This window comes from Marmota monax, unplaced genomic scaffold, assembly GCF_021218885.2.
Source record: "Marmota monax isolate L192 unplaced genomic scaffold, Marmota_monax_Labrador192_F-V1.1 WCK01_AAM20220418_F8-fsc00072, whole genome shotgun sequence".
NCBI classification, from domain to species: Eukaryota; Metazoa; Chordata; class Mammalia; order Rodentia; family Sciuridae; genus Marmota; species Marmota monax.
The window spans coordinates 9921114-9944202 of record NW_026692356.1 but is presented as its reverse complement, the minus strand read 5'-3'; the positions used below and the strand labels follow the sequence as shown (position 1 = coordinate 9944202).

At 37.5% G+C, this 23089-nt stretch overlaps 1 protein-coding gene across 1 annotated transcript; it reads right to left on the bottom strand.

The window, feature by feature from the left end:
- Positions 1 to 1338: 1338 nt before the first annotated feature.
- Positions 1339 to 16638, bottom strand: LOC124091356 (aldo-keto reductase family 1 member C4-like). The gene is made up of 9 exons (XM_046442411.2): positions 16482 to 16638; positions 13340 to 13507; positions 12425 to 12541; positions 11679 to 11756; positions 11139 to 11261; positions 9009 to 9118; positions 8335 to 8500; positions 2743 to 2825; positions 1339 to 1600 (listed from the first exon to the last, which is right to left on the bottom strand). Exons 1-9 carry the CDS (start codon positions 16563 to 16565, stop codon positions 1558 to 1560), a joined length of 972 nt encoding a protein of 323 aa, XP_046298367.1. The 5' UTR covers positions 16566 to 16638; the 3' UTR covers positions 1339 to 1557.
- Between the last annotated feature and the right edge of the window lie 6451 nt (positions 16639 to 23089).

Here is a 23089-nt window from a genome sequence, read left to right as displayed (position 1 = left end):
TGGTATCTTCCAAAGTTTGTGACCAGATAAGATGCAGTGACTTGTAGTAGAGTTAATTTGCTTTGAGGAAAGAAGTTGATAGGCCTGTTGACACTACCTAAAGACCAAGACCATTCTGTGTGACACAGCTTTGGCAATGGCAGGCAGGCAGGCAAAACCACACTGAAATTGTCTGTCATTGTGAATCTCCTTTTTCTTCATTGCATGCTTTCTTTGGTGCTTTAGACAACTGAATGGTTACAAACTGTTCATTCCCAAGAATCTAATGGTATCTTGATGTTTCCATGGGAGAAACTGGAGCTTTACTAGACCAACATTTTCTCACATCATTCTATATTCTAGATTTTCAAGTGATTTATGAGATTCCTTTCTATGAATGCCTCCAATTTGACATAAGTAATTTCAAATATGTTGTAATTAAGGTCGTTTCAGCTTTTCTTCTAATGCTAATCACAAATCCAGCTATGGTATTTGATAAAGTACACAAAATGTTTTTTTTATCTGTAGAGTATTATCATCAAAAGAACATTTGGTGGAAGGAAAACTACACAGTAGAGAAAAGGAATCAATAGAAAGGAGTGAGGTGGGAAAAGGCATAGGAAAGTACCTGGGGGATAAAATCTACCCTATTATGCTATTTCCAGGTATGTATATACCACAGTATATGAATAAAATCAAATCACTTAATATATACAAGTTAATGTACATCACATTAAGTAAATTACAATAATAGTAGGAAGACCAGGAGAGTAGAGCAAGCACTTCATGGGGAGGAGGAAGACAAGAAGGGAAGTTATTGAGGTATGAGATTGATCAAATGTTAGGTGTATGTGTGAATTTGGCATCATGAATCTCACTACTATGAATAATTATAATGTGCAAGAAATAAAGAATTTTTATCATAGTCCTCAAGCAGAGAAGTGTTCAACTCTGCTCACTTCAGCCTTGGCACATCTGACCCTCACACTTTTTCCAGGCCCGTTTTCCTCTCACCTCCTTGACAACCATCTGACAACCATCTTATTCCCTAGTTTTCAGGAGCTCTGGTCCTCAAGCTGCAGGAAAGGAGCCCTTGACCTGATGCTTATCCTGGCCCAATGTGCTTCATCTTGCAGACCATGAACCATTATCTGAATGTATTCTCTTTTCTGATTATTCCCTGGGCTAGAGGAATACTGAAAAATAAATACCAATTGCTACTTCCTTAGATCCTGAGAACTCCTATATTCCCCTACCTCAGAAACATCACCAAACCCCTGCTTACAGGCTGGTAGCCAAATTAGGTTTTGTTCATAATCACTCAAAAAGAAAGTAATCATACACATAATAGAATGAATATAGAATCTTGAGATAAACAACTTTATTTTTTTCAAAAATTGATGAAATTTTAGTGTCTTCCTTACTGGACTGGTGAAGGGTGCTCCAGCAGTATGTGAGTTGCTAAGATACACGGGTTAACAACACAAGTGATGTGTCCCATCAGTAGCACCTGAGCTGTCTCCTGCATCACAATCCACATGGAGGATACCAGTAGAAGTCATGACAAAGCTGTCCACGTTAATATTCATCAGCAAATGGATAATTTGGATGATCAGCCCCACTAAAATGAGAAAGAAAAATGTGTAACAGACTCAGTGACACCTTTTCTATAGGGGTAAAGAAGTGACATCTACAAAATCCATTATATTTCCTGAGTGGTTGTGAAATCAGCCTTTCCTACTTTCCTGAATATAGCTTTATCAGAAAGGTAACTAAATTATTCAAATTCTATTCCCTTTTCTAGAACAGCACACGAAGAACTCACTGAGACAAGAATTCAAACAAAGATGTCTTTCCTTATTTCTTCTTCTCAGTGAAAACCGATAAAGATTGCACCATGGATACATATTTGTAGAGGAGGACACATCCATTTATGCCATCTTTAGTATAAAAACAGGTTTAGATATTGACCAATACAAAAAGTATTTTAGGGTAGAGTATTTTGCTACCAATTTAACTTCCATTTCAATAATTCATTAATTATTTTCTCACTGTTGATCACTCATGACATGGTGCTACACTCAGATATGGAAAGGATGTTGTTTATAAGGCAGATGTGCCCCTAGAGCTCACCATATAATATTTACATCTCTATACTTCAGAAACAGTACAACAGAAAATCATTACTTCCTGAAGTATTTAATAGGGAGCAAGAATTGCCAATTGCTTGCTACTCTCTCTTGGTATTACGTTCCTCCTTTTTTTTCTTTTTTATTTATATTAAGATATATTAGAAATGATAACAATATACCTTCCAGTTTTTAAGGACATATCATCATTGATTATCTAATCCCTTCTCACATGTCATCACATTAATTTCTATTATAAATTAACATTCCCTCAGGCAGAAGGGACATATATTCCTTGTTTACCCTCACTTATAACATATGTGCACTGTCAGACTCTATAACCATAAAGCATCAAGAAGGAGTAAAATTTTTTTCATGACTATAATCCTCTTCGGATGTTTTCTCCGCACACTCTTCCCTTGCTTTTGAATTTCTCTTCTCAAAAACGACTTTATCCTCTGCATTGAGATGTCTCCATTTTCAAACTCAAAACCAAATATTCTCCCTACGGCCTCCACAGGTGCCATTTGTCAGCCACATCAGTGTCTGAGGTCTGATCAAAACTCCACTGAATAAGAGGGAAAGACTTGAAACTAAAACAAACAATGGCCACACGTCAACCAACATTACTTACAACTCAGCAGCAAGGTATCGATAATTTCTGTTCAAGCCATCTAGGTCTTTCATGTCTTCTGCAGTCAACTCGAAATCAAAAACCTACCACACAAGTAGAAAGTATTTAGCATAGGTGGACGGTGCATTGCCAATCCTAGAAATCCAATGAAATCAGATAACTGCAGAAACATTTAAAATATCTGAGAAGTTTCCAAAACTTATTAAAGACATGAAGCAAAACACTCAAATGGTCAATAAGTATCAGATGAAAATTAAAAAGAAATCACTTCTAATGCATAATGTAGTGAAACTGTACCAACTACAGACAAAGAGAAATCATTAAACAGAAGCTGTAGCAAATAAAGCTAATGTTATACCAAGATTATGGTATCATGTACTTAAAAGACCCAGAAAAAGCTAGAGGCAACATTTTAAAATATGTAAGATAATTCAATAATTTCCAAGGATTCTCTTTGATTTCTTTCTTTTTGGGGGGAGAGGGGAAGGTACCAGGGTGTGAACTCAAGGGTACTGGACTACTGAGCCACATCCCCACCCCTATTTTGTATTTTATTTAAAGATAGGGTCTTACTCAGTTGGTTAGCACCTTGCTTTTGCTGAGGCTTCTTTGAACTCCCCATCTTCTTGCCTCAGCCTACTGAGCTGCTGGGATCATAGGCATGTGCCATTGTGTCCTACAGGTTGGTTTCTATATCGCAGGAGTGGAAACTTCAAACTCCAATAATGATTTTTGTTCAATAATTTTAAGTCAGAAATTCTTAAAGTACTAATTATATTCTGTTAATTAGGTTAATAAAGTCAAAGAGGTGGTGGAAAGAGAATCACCTTGTCTAAATCTGAGACATTTTAATCATGAAAACAGATTTCACAAATTGCTAACATGCCTAAACAAATGGATACTTAAAACATAAGTAATTTCCTCAAAAATGGCAAGAGTAAAATGTTGATAATTTAACAATTGATGAATGAGGTAAATGGAACTAACAGAATTCTTTGAAATTTTCTGTGCATTTGGAAATTCTCAAAATGAAAAGGGATTAGCAGAATGATCACTACTGTATGAATAAATCTAACAGAATATATACAAAGGCCTTCATGGAGAAGTTTACTGAAGAGGTTTCAAGTTGGCTGAATATAAAGTCAATTTCCCGGCTGCTCAGTGGCATAAAACCAGACAAGCAGTTTCTCAGCAAGGTGGGTGAACAAATGAAATAAGGGGGTGACTTTTCTGGAATTTCATATTGGACACTCAAAACATATTGGGTACTCATTAAGTTAGACTAATCAAATCAGGAAGAAATGCCCAGCACCACAGCTACTGCCACAGCTGGAGTTACCAGCCAGATTGGTCTCTCCATGAGCACAGAGGATAAAGGAATTAATGGAATCCATATTTTTAAACTAAAAGGTGTGCTACACAATATCCTCGTATGGGTAGGAAACCACATCTCTCAAGCTGGTGTGTGGAGGACGAAAGAAGGAATCATTTTGCAGCAGTACTGCAGGGAGCTGGCAGCTGAGGGACCTGATTCCTGGCAAATCCAAGTCTGGCCTAAATACAGGCCTAGCAAACCCACATGCACAACATAAAGTAAGCCTAAGTAACCAGGAGAAAATCTATTGTGGAGAGAGCTTTACACAGGGGACAACTGGTTGTGAAAACCCTTCTAGTTCGCCCCTCCCACTGAGATCTTGCTTGCTTCCAGGACCAGCTGGGAGAGACTCACTTGGCTAGGAATTGGAAAGGGTGGGAGATGGAGAGATTGAGTTTGGAGACTAAACCCAAGACCAGGAACCATGCAGTCCCCAGATGATATAGTGGATTAAAATTTGAACCTTCCACAACATGAGTGGAGCCCAAGAGGAGATCACTGGAGTACAGTCTTTCAGCATGGACCAGCAATTACTAGGCCCTACAGGGAGGCTGATTTGAAATCTCCAGGCCAATTCCATGCAGTGAAGAGTCTGGAGCCTAAATAGATAAATCCTGCCTCTAAGAGTTCTGCCTCTGGGACTACCTGTCTCATCCTAGCAACACCACCATGAGGGTGGAGCAAGTATCATCGTCCAAAAAACTCCACCTAACTGCTGAGAAAGGAAGCTGAGAATATTTTGAACTCCAACAGAAACAATTCTTTAATTTTTGAGATCTTTTTTCTTCTTTTTCCTTTTTTCATTTCATGCTCAAATGTGACCTTAATGTTTCGTGGACATTTGTATATATTCATATTTGATATTGTTCCTAATTTATAGCATTTTTAGAACCAGTTATTTTTCAAGAATCAGTTGTTTAAGGACTAGGATGTTTGATTAATATATTTTAGTTTTGTATTATTTTATTTTTATTTTTCATTATTAATTTTGAAAATTTTTACTTTTATTTTTCTCTCTCACTTCTCTGTTTCCCTTGACTATCATTCCTCCTTTTCCTCAGCTAATGGACCATCTCTATTGTTCTCTCTTTTGCACTTCCTTTAATTTTTTATAATATCTTCCCTCCTCTTTCCTCATAATTATCACCTCCTACATCACCTCTGTTCTCTTACTTTCCACCATTTGAAATTGTAAACACTGTAGCAAACTGTTTTTATTGTATGCAATAATTGTGCATATTATTTTTCTTTACATTGACAACATTGTAGATGTCAAAACAAGAAATATTTGGATTAATGCTGTATATCATTTGATTGCTTGTTGTTATTCTTTCTCTCCACCTAAATGGTTAAGTACTGAAAACCTCCAGGGACGCTATAAGTCTATAGAATAGAAACTCTACTATCTCAGATCCATACTGTTAGATGTGTAGACACACAACAACATGAAAAGACAAGGTAAGAAATTGCCCCAAACAACGAAGATACTCCAGTAACAAAATTCATCAACACCAGAAATCTTAAAGAAGGAGTTTAAAATTTGTATAGTTAAACTGATCTAACAAGTAAAGTATGATATAAGTAGTGAAATCAGAGAAAAATACAAGAAATGAAAGAACACTTCAAAAAAGAGACAAATATTCTGAAAAAAAAAAGATCAAGCAGAAATCCTTGAAATGAAGGAATCAAAAATAAACCAAATTAAAAATTCATCAGGGAACATCACCAAAAGACTAGACCACTTAGAAAATAGTTTCAGGCAATGAAGACTAAATACGTAATCTTAAAAATAAAGTTAATCATGGAGAAAAGATGTTAAGAGACCATGGACAGAATTTCCAAGAAATATGAGAAAACCTAAAAAATCCAAATTTAAGATTCACTGGTATAGATGAAGGCTCAGAGATACAAAACAATGGAATGCACAATCTTTTCTATGAAATAATATCAGAAAATTTCCCAAACCCAATGAATGAAAATGGAAATCCTATACAGGAGCCTTAGAAGACCCCAAATATACAAAATTACAACAGACCCACACAAAGGCACATTATTATGAATACGCCTGACATATAGAATAAAAATTTTAAAGGCTTCCAGAAAAAAAATGACAGGTCATGTTTAGAGAAACATAAATCTGGATCTTAGTTGATTTCCCAACCTAGACCCTGACAGCTAGGCGGTCATAGAATAATAGATATCAAGCTCTGAGAGAAAATGCATACCAGCTAAGAGTACTATACCCAGGAACATTAGGCTGCAGATTTGACAGTGAAATAAAAATCTTCCATTAGAATACTGCTGCAATATGTTAAAAGACTAGCTAAATATTGGAAACTCATATCATAATCATGGATTAGAATCTTTAATATTTTAAAGTACTTTTCTCTCCAAATTTAGTGAGAGTTCCAATGCAATATCAAGCAAACAGCAACAATCGATTGATAAAGTGCTTCTAAATTCTTTATAATAGGTCAATCTACAATAGCCAAGATATTCATAAATGAGTGAAGAGGTAGGAAATGTTTTGTGATGTAGGACAGAAAGACTGATTTTCCATGAAAATAAAGATTATGAAAAAGAGCAAATAAGACAACTGATGACAGAAAAGTGCCAGAAAAGTAATTCCTGTTACTAGGAAATTTAGCTAGTCATTTTAAAATTATGTGTGCATTTGGATTTTTTTGTTAAAGCAACATTTAAAAAGAAAACCTGCAATTGAAATAAATAAGGAGTTAAGGACTATAAGACTTTTGTAAAGTAATGTACTAAAGGACAGTTCAGTTCTCAATGTAAGAAAAATATGCCACTCATCAACCACAAAGTAAAGATGAAAATAACAAGAGAATCAACATTATTCATGAAAATATACCAAAAGGAAAAAGAAACTGTTGGGAGTCACCGTGACTCCAAAGACTAACTTCCCCAACCCGCAAGAAGAGCCATCCAATGGTGAGCCCTGCTGGCTCACATGATCCTTACCCACCAATTAGAACGCACCCCAAGCCAGCTGCCAAAAAACTGTTAAATTGTTAAACTGTTTCAACTGTCAAACCACCCCAGGTTCTATAAATATGCAGAGCTGCCTCAATAAACGGGCATTTTTCTCCAATGGCAAGCCTTGATTGTTCTTTCAGAAACCATAAGGAAAATTTGGAGAACATATTTCAACAGATACATCTGTATCTGAAAAACAATATTCAGGATACATAAATGTGGTTAATTATTTGCAAAAATGCTCCCCCAATAATTCACATCTCCCAGTATCCAATCTCCTATGTGAATTTGTAGTTTCTTTCACTAAGAGACTCTGTCTACTTCCCTACCCACTGAGTCTTGTATGGTCTATAATTTGCATTGGCCATTAGAACCTGGAAGAAGCAGTGATGTTCCCATTGTGAGTCTACCTAGGCATCAGAAGGCTCTGCAAGGATCCATTCACTGCCTGGGGACACTGCTATGTGATGAGATAAAGCCTGCATCATCAACTGGCAGATGTAAAATTCTATGGAGGGGAGCTGAGACACCCCAGACAACAGAGCAAGCTGGACTGAAGCAGTGGCACCACATGTTCTACGGATGCATATGAGAATCTATTACAAAATTGTGAAAATCCAGTGTAACTGGAAGACATTCACTGAGTTCAGGTTGAGCCAAGGCTAATAGTCAAACCATAGAATTATGAAATAAACAAGTGTTCTTTGCACTAACCTCAATATTAAGGGTGGTTTGTTTTGCATCTACTCTAAGTAATGGTCCAAAAAAGTTCTCCTACTTGAGAATAAAAAGATGAACAACCCATCTAAATGAGTAATACATAAACTGACAGGTGACAAGTGAAAAAACTCAAATTGAATAAATATATGAATATTAAAATAGATTGATTATTTGGGAAGTGTAAAAAAATAATAATTTCAGGAATAAAAGTCTCCCAATCCAAACTCTAATTTTAGAAAATTAAAAAATATACAAAGATGTCACTTGTAAGAGTTACACAATACACGGTTACCGATACTGAAAACCAAATCTCTGTGTTTTATACAACCTAATTCTATCCAGTTGCACTGTCTGTAGAGTAAAAGAACACACTCTGAAAGCACCTGAAACCTTACATGCAGAGGACATGCTGTGGATATTGACTGGTCCCAATAAGATCCTTGCAAGTTTCAAAGAAGCACACATTGAAGAACCCACATTCCCACAGCCCTCCTCTATACCTGAATGTTCTCTTTGATTTCATTCTCCTTCAAACTCTGGGCCAGAACCACAACCCCTCGTTGCAGCTGGTAGCGGAGGGCAATCAGGGCTGGGGATCGCTTGTGCTTTTTTGCCAAGGCACCAAGAACAGGATCATCCAAGAGAACTGGGGAGCTCTGGTCAACCCTGGAAGAAAAGAAAGAAGTGCTTAAGTCCTGAGGCCAAATAGTTAGGAAGATATCATTTATTTCTGGGTGGTGTTTTTGGTTTGTTTGTTTTTTGGTATGTATTTGTGTATGTAGGGGGGAGGGCGGTGTCTAAGGGAATATACTACAGGTTGAATCAAAAATTATTTTGCCAGAAAGGCAAATGCTTACTCCTTTTTATTTGTGACACAGGGTCTTACTAAGTTTCTGAGGCTGGACTCAAGTTTACAATCTTTCTGCCTCAGCTTCCCTAGACCCTGCAATGACAGGCAAGCACCATTATACTCACTCACAAAACATACTGAGGTCTATTTGAACCACTCTAAATAGGCATCCTCAAATGCAGACCCTAGACCTGCAGCATCAGTGATTTATTGGACCTTCACAGAAGTGCAAATTCTCTCCTGTCCCTGAGCCACTTGAGAGTGATCTTCCGAAATGTGAATCTTATAGGACTTTTGAGGTAAACGCCCTGATGTTCTCATTACCATTGTTTGTCTCGTTGAGTTCCAAGAGCACCATAAGCAACCAGAACAATGTTTTTTGATTTGCAGAAGTCCAGCAATTTCCTCTGGTTGTGATAAACATGACATTCTACCTGTGGTGAACAAGACAGAAAGTATCTCATTCTACAAAATGTTAATGTTAATAGGAAAACAAAATGCCAAAGAAAAAAAGCTGAATTTTTTTAAAAATTGAAACTTGGACTTTAAATTCTGACATTGACCAAGATTGACCAATGACTCATGAGAATAAGTTTGAAAGACATTTGATAGATATTCTGCAGATAACCTTTGTGCAAAATTGTTCATCAAAACCTATAAAATCCTAGTCCATACATCAAGGAGCTTAGAAAAATTCTCCCTAACCATAATCTGTAAGAATAAATTCCAATTAGAACCAGTCAGGGTGGGACAAAGTGACCCAGACTTGAAAATCTCCCCTCTGCGGAGAAGAACATGAACAATGGAAACTTGGAAATCTGAGGTCACCTTACTGTCAGCCAACAGTCTAGAGGTGAAGGTTGGCAGGACTACAAAACTCCCAAGAGACTCCCTAGAATATTGGAAGCCAGGGTGGGCATGCCGTCCCCATCCTTTCTGAGAGGATTCAGTCTCTCCCTTAAGAGTTTCATCTTTTGCCATTTTCTTATTCTTTGTAGTAAATTCATGCCTGTAAGTCTGAGCCACATGTCTGTAATTTTTATAGTGTGATGCAAAAATCAGTAACTGAGGAACACTATACCTGCCCCTTGATTTATAAAAACAATTCAAGTCTAACTCCTGGCTCCAAATGAGAATGTAAAAACAAGTTCACAGATACAATAAGACAGTTTGGAAAAAAGATCCTGGTTCAAGCATTATATGGAAAAGCACTGGGTGACTGACCATTCTGTGTAAAAAAAAGCTTAAGAAACATGACAAAGAGCAACATGTGAACCAGAGTGGCATCCTGGAAAGGGGAAGAAGTATACAAGATATTTCAGAAAAGCAATGGGAAACGTGAACACAGACTGGATTTAGATGGTATGAGAGACTTACAAATAACTGTAGGTATAGTAATGAAGTGTGCTGTGTGAGATATGATCTTCATTCCTAGGAAATGTTCCCTGAGTTCTCTAAGAGTTAGTAGTTCTAGACTACAATAGACTTTAAAGAAATTTAGCAAAATATTACTCAGGTGTATGCAGATATATCCACAAAAATCTATATCTCACAGTGTTCCCCAAAGTCAACAAATTTAGATACAAGGTAGAATATATGAATGTCCTATATCATGCTCTCAATTTCTGTATGTTTGAAAAATTTCATGATAAAAATTTAAGATAAATTAATACAAAATTATTTTCAATTATTAGCAATTGTATTTGAAATTTATAGTGCACTATCAACATTTATGAAAGTTATGGTCTCTGTTTTCCAACCACAGACAAATAACCATGCCCAGAATAGATATAATTAAAGAGTTGATTGGATATCAAAAAGCGTAGAAGAAAGAAAGATAAAAGGGCTTAGGCTCAGGGCCAACTGTATATTCTGGTGAAAGTTCCTGAATGTGAATTTGATCCACCATCAGAATCACAATAAACAGGTAAATTCCTCTCAGGCCTGTTACTTTCATGAGCTCTGCTGTTTTTCCTAATTGATGCTTCTGGGTCCATAAAACTGAAATAGCCATAAAAAGGATTCAGGCACCCGACCTCCACACGAAACCTGATCATTGATCTGTTTTCACTCTTTCTTGCTCACTGCCCATTCCTGTGCACTGGACCTCTTTCCTACACATAATTGCTGCCACTACACATTCACCCATCTGGTCTCTGGTCATCCTCCATTGCTCAAGGTCAAGCTCACCATGTCCCGGAAGTCAGATGAACAACAACTCTCCTACTAGATCACCTGCATGTCACCCAATTCCTACAAAAACTGGGCACCAAGTTCGTCCCCTCATTTTCACTAAGGATTCACCCAGCACAGGTACAATTGAGAACCCTCCACATCCTCCAACACAGTCTTAGACTCTTCTGTTCTACAAAGACAAATGAACTGCGGGACAGAAGAAATGGACACTTGAAGGTGGTGCAGAAACAAGGAAAGAGTGAGGCTCAGGGCTCTCACCTGGTTGCAGACAGGCTTATACTTGAGGCCTGGCTTATTCAGGATCATCTCCAGCTGCCTGCGGTTAAAGTTGGACACCCCGATGGACTTGGCCAATCCTGCATCCTTGCACTTCTCCATGGCCTTGGGAGGAAGGGGTTGGGAAGAGGCATTTGTACAATGGACTATGTCAGTATAAAGTCCACACAGAACTGTTAATAGGAGCACTGTCAGGTAATGAAAACAAAGCTGATGAACTGACTATTAACAAGAGAAAGATGGTAAAGATAATTGGGCACAGTACTGAGACCAGAAAAGGAATCCCTGTGTCCTTGGGAAATCAGACATCACTGCATGTGCAGGCAGGTGGTGCGTTTCTCACTGTCACCATTTTTCTCTGATGTTTCCCTCTACTATATTCCAGTAATTCATTCCTCCCCACCACCCTAAGAAAAATCCTCTCTAAAATATAATGACTGCTTGTCCTACAATTTCAGGAGAAAGCATGACCTGACTGTCACCCTGTGGGCCTCCTATGTGATCACTCTCTCAGGCACTCACCTCCCACACAGCACAAAGATCCACGTGGTCATATATTGTTTTTCCATTTTCATCTTTTGGAAAAAGCTCTTCCCCTGGCTGGAATAGAAGTGATCATCACAGCAATCTTGCCACATTCATATGTCCATGTATAGCAATGATGCTAGGTGTATTTATGGAATGAAACATTCAAGCCCATGAAATAAGTGGAGTATCACTCTATATTCATCTGTTTACAAAGTGTTTGCATGTGGATGTAAGGAATACCATTAGGTGCCTATCTTCCTGTATTGGGAGCGTACATGCTTCCATGCAATTAATCACAGCAATAGTGAATTTCAGTGATGACACAGGTTAAACAATATTCCTTATCTACCTGGACACATGTGTGTCCATGAATATATATGTGTACCTAAGATGGTCATTCAAGTTTCTATTCAAGATTGATTTGATGCTGGAAGATGAAGAGACCCTATCAAATATTAATGTCTGTGAAGCTTTAACTGCCCCAAAGTCACATTTACCACCAATGGAAAAGGCTAAAACAAAACCAAGCAAACCTCTAGTGATGCAGATATAAGGGATGAATAAACAGAGATGTTTCTGAAGATTACTTCTAATCACAAATCTAAATGGTTTCAACTTTCTATAATTCATGTAAATTAGGTTTGTAGAATTTTACATAGAAACTTAACTCAACCATTCTTGGTAATGATGGTCCTAGGAATGGCTGGAATTGAACTGGTTTGATGATGCAAATTGCTTACCTTCATTGAAAATGGGTAATGAATCAAATACAGGTCAACATAGTCAAAATGAAGTTTTTTCAGTGATCTTTCCAAAGAAGATTGCACTAGCTCTGGTCGATGAAAAGTGCACCATAGCTGCAATGGTTAAAGAAAGGAAATTGTACTGGATTCATACATGACTCATATTTGGGAAATTTTTTAGCTTCATATTTAGACATTCATTTGTCTGTTGATTGGAAACTGTTGATCACAGGGAACATATTCTCTTCAGGTCTTGGGTTTCCATTTATCTCGCCTATTCATGTGAATGGGATTATATTTTTGGTTATTATTAGCCAATCAATCAAAATATGGAAGTAAATACTCAAAAGATATTATTTTTATCAGATACTAACATTATTGAATCTCTGAATTGTGTTTCATAGAGATTGTAAACCTATTATTAGTCCATTTCATCCATTTATTTCACAAGAATTTTTTTTAATTTAAAGAACTGAAGGGAAACACGTTTTGAACATTTTAATATATGCTAAACAAAAATCAAGACACTTTAGCTACATCTTCTTTACTCCCCATACACTTCTCTACAAAATGATCTTTGATAAAAACAAATGTTAAAGTTGATATACAGAATCATAAGAAATTTTAGAAAGTCATCATGGAGAAAACAAAACCATAATCTGGTCATAATTCTATCTGATTCCACAACTAATACTAAATCATTCTGCTGATTCCAGAATCAGAAAAGTATAGAAATTTAAAAGTCATAATTTGTAGACTGTGAGTAGCAATTCATAACCATTCTCTATTTAGAAACTGGATATTATATGTGAATGAACATTGTACCAATATTCACATTCCACCAATAACTCATCAACTAATTTTCATTTCTTCATATCTATTTCAATAATTTTTGCACTGTATACAAAATACCTTTGAAGTACAGAATATGTCTTCTCTCTTCACAGTGCCATCTGCAATCTTGCTTCTAACGGCCAGTCCTACCTCCTCTTCTACTTGGTATGCATAAGCACAATCAATATGGCGGTACCCAGCTTCTATAGCTATTTTGGTGGCCTCTGTTGTTTTACTATTAGGAACCTAGAGGAACAAACAAAAGAAGTATTTGGAGAATCATATTATTAATGATTTCTTACTTATAGTAAGAAAGTGGGCAATTCATTAGACTGAAGGAATTTTAAATTCCAATGTTTTCTTCAGACACCCTAATTATGTGATAAGGGGCTAGTCCACAGAACTTTGAGTGTCCATTTTTCTCTTCTGTAAGAATTAAAGAAATTGCCAAAGAGTTATTTTGAAAATCATGGGCAGAAGGAGGACCTCACCAAACTCAAATTTTCCCATGTCTTGTGTTAGTGCTGTGCTTGCGGTAAAAACCTCAAATTCCCTTTTCTGGGATTTTCCTTGTTAATGGCAAAAAAATCTCGGCCACCCACACTGCAGATAAAGTGATAATTTGCGTAATATACAAAGAACTCAAAAAGCTTAACACCAAAAACAAACCCCAATCGATAAATGAGCATAATAACTAAACAGACACTTCTTGAAAGATGAGATACAGACAACATGTATATGAAAAAATGTTCAACATCTCTAGCATTTAGAGAAAGTCAAATTCAAACTTCATTAAGATTTCTCCTCACTCCAGTCAGAATGGCAATGATCTAGAATACAGTAACAATAAATATTGCTGAGGATGTAGAGAAAAATCTACACCTATATATTGTTGGTGGAACTCCAAATTGATGTAACCATTCAGGAAAGAAGTATAGAGACTCCTCAAAAAACTAAAAATGGAACCACCATTTGACTCTATTATACAGCTTCTTCATATACATGAAAAGGAGCTAAAACCAGCATACTACCATGATTCAGCCATATCAATGTTTATAGTAGCTCAATTCACAATAGCTAAACTATGGAACCAAGCTAGGTACCCTTCAACAGACAATAGGATAAAGAAAACTTAGTAAAAATACACAAAGGAATATTACTCAGGATAAAAAAAGAATCATTTCATGACATTTGCTACTAAACAGATGGAACTGGAAACACTCATGTTAAGTGAAATAAGCCAGTCCCAATAAACCAAAGAATGTTCTCTTTGATATGTGGGTGCTAACAAACAACAAGGGAGCAAGAGAAAGGAAGAATAGAAGTTCAGAGAAACAAGGGGAATAGAAAGGGATAGAGTAGGTAGGGGAATAAGAACGTCAGTGGAATGAATCTGACGTTAAGTTTCCTATGAAGTATGAAGACACCACAGTGAGTCACCATATCATGTACATACACAAGATTGGGTTTTCTAATTAGAAAACAATATACTTCTTGTTTGTACAATGTGTCAAAATAGACTCTACTGTCATGTATAACTAAAAAGAAACAAATCAATCATTCAGGTTAAAATCACTGTCTTCATGGTGACTGGGATAGAACTGAGGGCACTGTGGAAAAGATAAGCGTCACTCATCCAGTCAGCACTTATGTGACTGAACGTCCTGAGGAGAAGGAAACCCTTCTTGGCCATGCATGTGAGGGAGGCAGGTGCTGTGGTTCAGCCTGTCACTGCTGGACCCTCACCTTAGACCTTCCTCAATAAGGACTGATACTTTGTATGCACTCTCCAAGTATTTTCTCTGGTCTTCTGGCAACCTAAGCCACTGCCCTGGAACAATAGGACTATGAACCTGAGGGCACAATGCATATATAAACTCCACTGTTTGTACCCTTTAGGGAAAGCCCACATCCTTGTTGTTATGCAAATATGAAAAATCAAATATTCCAGATCCAGCCAGGGGCCAGACTGATAATAGGCTCTTGAACAAACAGCAATGTGTTATGTCACCTCCCACCCACAACCACATCTCTATATGACAGAACTAAACACTGGAGGGAACAAACTGAATACTCTAAGGATATAGACTCACAAATAAGGAATTATACTCATCTTGTAAGGGGTTATTCACATAAGCATCAGCCTTTAGAGATAAATCAATCCCTTTTTTGCAAAATAAAAGAGTGACATTTACAATCTTTGCGAGGTCTACAAAATTTGGATGATGATTTGAAAGTTCATTTGTCAAACAATAAAAAGGCATATCAAACATGTTCTTTTCTCTTTTAAAATTTTCAGAAGTTTCCTTTTCCAGGAAATCAAAATGAATGTGATTCTGGGTGCTACTGCCCTCGACTGATTCTATCCCTGAATTTCTTGGGTGTAAGGGCACTTGGAGCAGGGCTAAAGCCCTAGTGGTCCCCTTCAATGCCACGTTCCCCTACAACCTAACCAAGTCCTGTCATGGGTCTGCACAATTGCTCTCTGGATGCTTCCTTAGTCTTGCAGAAGGAAAAAGTTTAAATTCAAAATTCAGGAAACTAGTCCCTTGTCACACAATAAGCAGTCAGAGGATGATGTTTGAATACGAAATTCTTTCCAGTCTAGTGAACTTAGATCACTCTAGCTCAGAGGGTCGTCTGTCAATACAACACATGTGAGTGATGACCAGGAATTCACAAATACCCTTTCCCAGTGTTATATTCTACATTCATGGAAATTTCCCACACTTGAGAGCACATGAAAAATTCTTTGCAGCCAAGGTCAACATTTTCTGTGAGATGCTGAAGACTTCCTCACAGTGCGGAGGGAATGACCTCCATCATCAATGCTATGCTTCTTGTTTCCAGGACCTTTTGCTACCCAGATGTCTCTGGAACTTGACTTTTTGGAAGGAAAAAGGATTTCCTGAAGTATGGAAATAAACAGAAACCAGTACCAGTATAAACCAAGTACTGACATTCATCTTTTTACCTAGTTGGTAAATGGACTGCAATGTGGGGAGGTGGTGGGGTGGGCCCAGAATATTAATAGGTGACCACCTATCAGACAATCCTATAGAGTCATGTCTGTCCATTATCTTTCCTGTCCACAGAATAGCTCTAGCATAGAGAAACTGAGAGTCACATAGGAAGCAGGTCACTTGGCAACCCAGATTGAATCCCGATCATTTTATGTCTACTTTTTTTTTGAACCCTTAACCCAACACCACATTGTTACCTCTGGAGGTTTATAGGTGCCAAAGCCCAGTCCAGGAATGAAGCGACCGTCATTGAGCTCCACATACTGATGTCTGGAATTCATTGCCTGTGACTCCTCAGCCTAAGCAAGTTCTGCTTCTTCTTCTGCCGTCACTGGGGAACAAATAACTGGATTTCACAGCCCCAACTGCTTATATAATGGTTAACCAATTCTACTTGCTGTTTAATATTTAGCCAACATTGTATGGGAGGAGTGAGTTTAAAGCAATATTCCAGGTATGAATAGAGAATTGGAACCTGTCCTCTTATTTCATATAGAAAATTTTCAATTAAATTACTACATAGTGATAAAAAATATGTTTGTGTTTAGGAAAACTACTCCTCAACAATACTATCATGAGTTATCATACAAGATTGAACCATTATCGACCATTTATTGGGCTGGAAACCTCACATCCCCATTCTTTTGTATTTTGTTTGGTTTTCGGTTTTTATTTTTCTTTTGGTCATGATAAAGACTTTTCTTGGTCAGACATTATTAGGAATGAGGAACTATCATACACCATGCGCACAAATACAGTTTTAAAAAGGATTGTAGAGCATTTTTTGGAGTATCAGAAAAATAATCAAATGTTAAAATGAACAAATGTTAGCCTTCTTAAATTTCTGGTTGGTAAAGTATAATCTGACACGAATTCTCAAGAGGACTCAGTCCTGACAAGTATGCAATAAAATCTGCACTCACTGCAATGTTCTGCTCAGTGGAAGACAAATGATTACAGCCATGGAAAGTCATTTTGCAACAGGCAATGTTCATTATAGCTTTAACCTGTTAGATAATTTTGAGAAAGCTATCAATAAGTAGGATGCAACTTTGAGACATTTTATATTATTTATGACCTTGTTCAACATTATCCATAAAAGAAAAAAATGGAAAATCTTAAATAATTACGAATGTTGGCATAGCTATGTAAACTTTGATGCACTGATGAAATTGAATATTTAACGTAATTAAAGTCAAACTTAAATGTTTATTAATAAAATTTATTAAATATACAAATAAGGGCTTCTAATTAAGTTAAAAGAGAAATTAATATGTTGTAATCAACAACATAATACGTTCATAAAAATGCATAATAAAGGAAGGAAAAACTACAAACTCCAAGTACTCATTCTTTCTGAATAGTGAGACTAGGATTGATCTCCTACATGCTTTTAAATCACCTAGACTTTTTTTTTTCATCATCATAATTTGAAAAAATTTGAAAAATTTTATTTATATATATAGAAAGCTCTGTTCCTTACACAGATCACATTTTTTTGTGATTTTCATTTGTTAAGATGAATCCCCTTTTCGATCATACATTATTAGATAAAATGAACTGTATTACCCACACACAAACATATGCACAGAATTTAAAAGGAGTGTTGAGAATTTTTCAAACTTTGACCCTCACAAAAAGCACCAAAGGTTAAAATTGAAAAAAAAAAATAGACTTTTTACCTTTCTCATTGGCAAAATATTTTCTGAATCTTCTTGTTTTGCTTTATAATAAAAACGTCCATATTTGATGAGTGTGCAATCCTAAGAAGAATGCACCAAAAAGCTGCTGTGTTATAGTGCTTGGTGAAAGCTCTAGGAAATTATTTTGCAGATGCACCTGAAGCCTAGGGGTCTATTTGAATAGGGGGGATCTGAGAGATTGCTAAACCTTCTGTATGTCTTTAAGTTCCCCACAATTAATGTTTCTCTTTTGTAATCTAAGAAAAATGTTCACTTATAACAGGTAAAAAGCTCTATCCCTGAAAATTAAAGATAAAGAATTTTCTGGCAGAAAACCAGCCCTCTCCCAAACTGCTTTTACTCAGTGCCACAAACATCACTGAGTGCCCTCAATCTTCTCTGCTATTTCTCCAGTTACAATTAAAATTCTGCCTATCCCCCTCTCGTGAAATATTAACTTGGATTATGGTATCTCCTGATTTTACCTGGGTTGCATTTCCTGGACATTGTCACCATTTCTCTTCTCTCTGAGATTAAAATATTTGCACTGATCCTGGCCTCCAGCGGTCTACCTGGACTCACGGAACCATGTGCCCAAGACTCTACCTGAATGTCCTGGACACAGGGCCAGAACACTTTTGCTCCACATCCACCACACCTCACTAGTCAACAACCTCACCAACTTTCCATGGTGAACTCTGCTTCTTTATAGAGTCTTGGTGTTTATTGAGAACTTGAAGGCCAATTTAAATCACAGAAAAAAATGAAATGGTATGATTGCAGAAATAAAATATTATGGATATATATATACAAACACACACTTCACTGTTACATAAGGAGTTTATAATAGTCCATAAAAAATTCTTAGATCTTCAAATGATAAATTCTAAAGAGCTCTTCTATGACTAAAATATATCTGACCAATCCTCCACTGAGAGATATTTTACCATATCTGGAACAAATCACTCTGCTATTAAATCTGAGAGCTGAAAGAGTTATTCCAATATTATATAGATATATTTTCATCCATAAATTCAGATGAAATGTAAGTCCAGGACTTTATTTGGTTATAAGCAATTATATTGAGGCTATTACACAACTTTGATAATGTTTAACAAATACTAGGTGAAGAATCTACCATCTAAAATATTACAGCTAAGATCTTGGGTGGCTCCTCTGGTCACCAGTCTCTGTTTCCGTTGAGACAATTTCTTCCCAAATTGTCTGAAATGTTGAGATTGACTTCCTGTGCACATCCATGATGATCATCCCAGCTGGTTAACAAAGGTACCAAGTGGGAAACAGATGGTTCCTACCTTATGATTTCAGTATGTAATTGAGAATGTAGGGAAACAAAATATCAACACAGGTTAATCACAATTTTCCTGAAATGATAAGGACAGGGGGCATGTTGTAACTATGCTGCAGAAAGGTCTGTTGATCAGTGGACTCTTTTCTTATTCTCCAAACTATGAAAATTTTCTGTCAAAAACTTAAATAAACTGTTTTTAAAAATAAAGTGCTAAACATTATAATATTGAAAATCGCTAGGTTCTGATGCTTTCAGTTATAAGAAACAGAAAATTCAATTAAACTTGGTTTAAAATTTGAGGAGATTGATTTGAGTTGCTAATTTGGGGCAACTAACAGTTTCCTAACCATTCTACTAGGAATGGTTAGGAAACTGTTAATATAGTACCAGGTCATTTATTTGAGATTTTTCTGCTTTTTGAGACCTTGAATAACTGTATCACAAGGCCTAGAAACTCCAAACTTCCATCTCAGATACCAAATGGAAGTATCAGATCTAAAATTGTGGTCCTTTAAAGCAGCTATCACCTTGACTCTGCTACTTCACCCACTTCTTGGTACACTCTTCTCATTGTCTTAGTTTAAGTTTCTGCCCAAGATATGTTGACATCATCTGTCATTCTTCAAGCAGACAATCAAAGCTTTCCAGTTTTTTGGCATTTTCATCTCCTAAGAATTTGTACTCATACCTAGAGTATACTTGAGGTAACTAGGATGAAATATTAACTTTAACCATTCCATGCTAAGCAGGCCTCTTGCTCTGTGGCTTCTACCACATCTCCATGCATCCAATTCCTGATCCACCAGAGCTGCAGTCATTGGGTCTCTGTTTTTTCCTCTGTGACGTTCCCATACAAGCTGATGTATTCACATTGCATTGAATAACAGAGTAAGTGAAAGCTGGTCAGACTCCTCTCACTCTGCATTTCTCCTGTAACTGACCTGCTGCTGGGTGAGACCTGTCATTTTCCCCTATTGGTCTGTCCTTGTCCCAGCTACTTAGAAGAAACATGTCTATGACAAGTGGCAGTTGGCCATGGTGAAGAAGGAGGCCAGCTATTAGGACACGTGCTGCATCTGCTGAGCCCTTACTGGGCCCAGGCATGCTGGGCAATGTGGTGATGGGCTTCCACCCGCCCAGCAGCTGCACGAAACTCGCCAAGACTGTGCGCTACCTGCAGCCCTGCTGCCTGCTTCTGGGCACCAACATGGACAAAAGGCCACTTCATCGCGGGTACAGGCTCTCTGGTTCCAGCGGTGGAGATGATGACCCAATGTCTGGCGATCATCATCTGGAAGCCCAGCCGCTTAGTCCTCTCCTGCGTGTGGCAGGAACACTGCATCAACGCGGAATGCGCACTGTCATGGTGGGGGACTGTCTGGACACACACATCCTCCTGGGCACCACCTGTGCCTTGAAGACCATCCAGACCCTCACTGGAGTCTCCAAGCTAGAAGATGTGAAGAGAAATCAGGGAAGTGACTGCAAGTCTAAGAAGAATGTGGTCCCTGACTTCTATGTTGAAAATTATGTTTGGGTCATGCATGTGAATTCCATTGGCATTAGCATATGGTCACTGTGGGAAAAGGGCTGTGACCCAGTCCTAGTCAATGCCAGATTAAAAGGATCCTTCTGGGGGCTTCTGTGTAAGTAACCCTCTGTTCTGAGAAGGTTATTTTAAAAAGAGGTGGCTCCTCTTCCTAATCTGGATATTGCTGTCTGGTGGGCGGGGACGGGGGGGGGGGACGTGGGGCGGGGTCTGCTCCCAGCCTGAAAATGATGTCAACACGCAGAATAAGTAAGAGACAGGATTCACATGGACAATATCCAGAGCTTGTTCTTTCTCTGTTTTGGGGGTTTGTTTTTGTTTGTTTGTTTGTTTGTTTGTTGTTTGTTTTTGTGATGGGAGTAAACATGTCAATGAGGGTTAAGCCAATATGTTATTTTTATTAGGTTTTATGCCTTGTTGTAGCCAAATAAAAGCAACCTCTGAAAATAACAAATTTCCCCCCTGAAATCCCTTCTCCACCTACATTTGGCCTGCATCCAAGAGCATTCCAAATCTTTGAAAGCTGCTGAATCCCCCCTGGAGAGCATAAGCCCCATTGGTTTCTAAGGGCTGGCCATGGTGTGCACAGAAGCTACTGCAATGTCACAAAGGGCCTCAATTTTCTCCTCCACTCTTGCACAGTAATGGTCTGTTTTTCATGCACTGGGAAAGGCTACTGGTGGTTATTTTATTTATTTTCTTTAAAAAAAGAAAAAAATCAAATTTCATCTTTTTTCTATGGTGGTACACAAAGACTTTGTGACAATTTCTAAGGTACCTACAAATGGCTCCCCTTTTGTTAGGTGCCATTTATATGTACCCTAGAATTTATTTTCTGTTCCTTTCATGTGCCATGAAATCTGGTGTTTGCTGGACTGTGAGTAACAACACGCCTCTCTGATCTGCTGAGAGCTGTCATCTAATTTCAGCAATTATCTAGGAGGTTGTGCTGCTTGCCTGGCGGGGAGGAAGAAGCAAGTTGTTTTAGTGATGATAAGCGCAGACTTGTTACTCTGATATCTTACAAAGTTTGTGACTAGATAAGATGTAGTGACTTTTTCAGTACAGTTCCTTTGCTTTGAGGAAAGAAATTGATAGCTCTGTTGACACTACCTACAGAACAAGACCACACAGTGCAAAGTAGGTTTTGGCAATGGAAGGCACCTACTCTAAAATTGTCTACCATTTTGAATTTCATTTTTCTTCATTGTGTGCTTTCTTTGTTGCTTTCAACAACTGAGTGTTCATAGAACATGTCTAGTGTTAATTCACCAAAGTCTAATAGTTCCCTGATGTTTCCATGGGAGAAACTGGAGCTTTTCTAGTCCAACATTTTCTCACATCACTCTATATTCTAAATTTCCAAGTGATTTATGAAATTCCTTCCTATAAATGCATCCTAATTGACATGAATATTTCCAAACATATTCTAATTAAAATTGTTTCAGCTTTTATTTTTAATGCTATTCATGACTCCAGCTCTGGCATTGGATAAAGTATGCAAAAAAGTTTCTTTTTGTCTGCAGAATATAATTATCAAAAGAACATTTGGTGAAAGGAAAACCAGCAGAGTAGAGGAAGGGAATCAAGAGGAAGAAGGGAAGGGAAAAGAGAAGACATGGGCAAGTAACTGGAGAATGAAACCTACCCTATTATGCTATTTCCATGTACAAATATACCACAGTTGATCAATAAATCAAATCATTCCTAAACATTTATATGACATAAAATAAATAATAATAATGGAAGGAAGATGAGGAGAGAGCAAGCAGATCATAGGGAGGGGGAGGGCAAAGAACAGAAAGTTATTGAGATATGAGATGGATCAGATGTTATGTGCATGCATATATTTGGAATCATGAATCCTGCTACTATATATAATTATATGCACCAAAAAGGAAAAAAGAAAAACCTTTTGCCCATTAGTCCCAAACAGAGAAGTGCTCCACTCTGCCCTCTTCAGCCTTTGCACATCTGAATCCTCATGCTAATTCCAGGCCTGATCCCCTCTCACCTCCTTGACAACCATCTGAAAGGAAAACCTCACTCCCAGTTTCCAGGAGCTCTGGTCCTTGAGCTGCAGGAAGGGAGCCTTGGCCTGCTGCTCCTCCTTGTCATGTGTGCTTCACCTTGCAGACTAAGAACCATGACCTAAATGCAGTGTGTTATCTTGTTACTCCATGAGCTAGAGAAACACTGAATACTAAATATCAATTACTACTTCCCTAGAGCCTGAGAACCCCTATCTATTTCCACCCCAGA

What these genes read in the sequence shown, in the direction of transcription:
- LOC124091356 (XM_046442411.2), bottom strand. Translation starts at nt 16,565, where the DNA reads ATGAATTCCAGACATCAGTATGTGGAGCTCAATGACGGTCGCTTCATT. An exon ending in GCACCTATAAACCTCCAGAG is followed by an intron (nt 13,508 to 16,481) that starts GTAACAATGTGG and finishes TTGTTCCTCTAG; the next exon opens with GTTCCTAATAGTAAAACAAC. An exon ending in ACATATTCTGTACTTCAAAG is followed by an intron (nt 12,542 to 13,339) that starts GTATTTTGTATA and finishes TAACCATTGCAG; the next exon opens with CTATGGTGCACTTTTCATCG.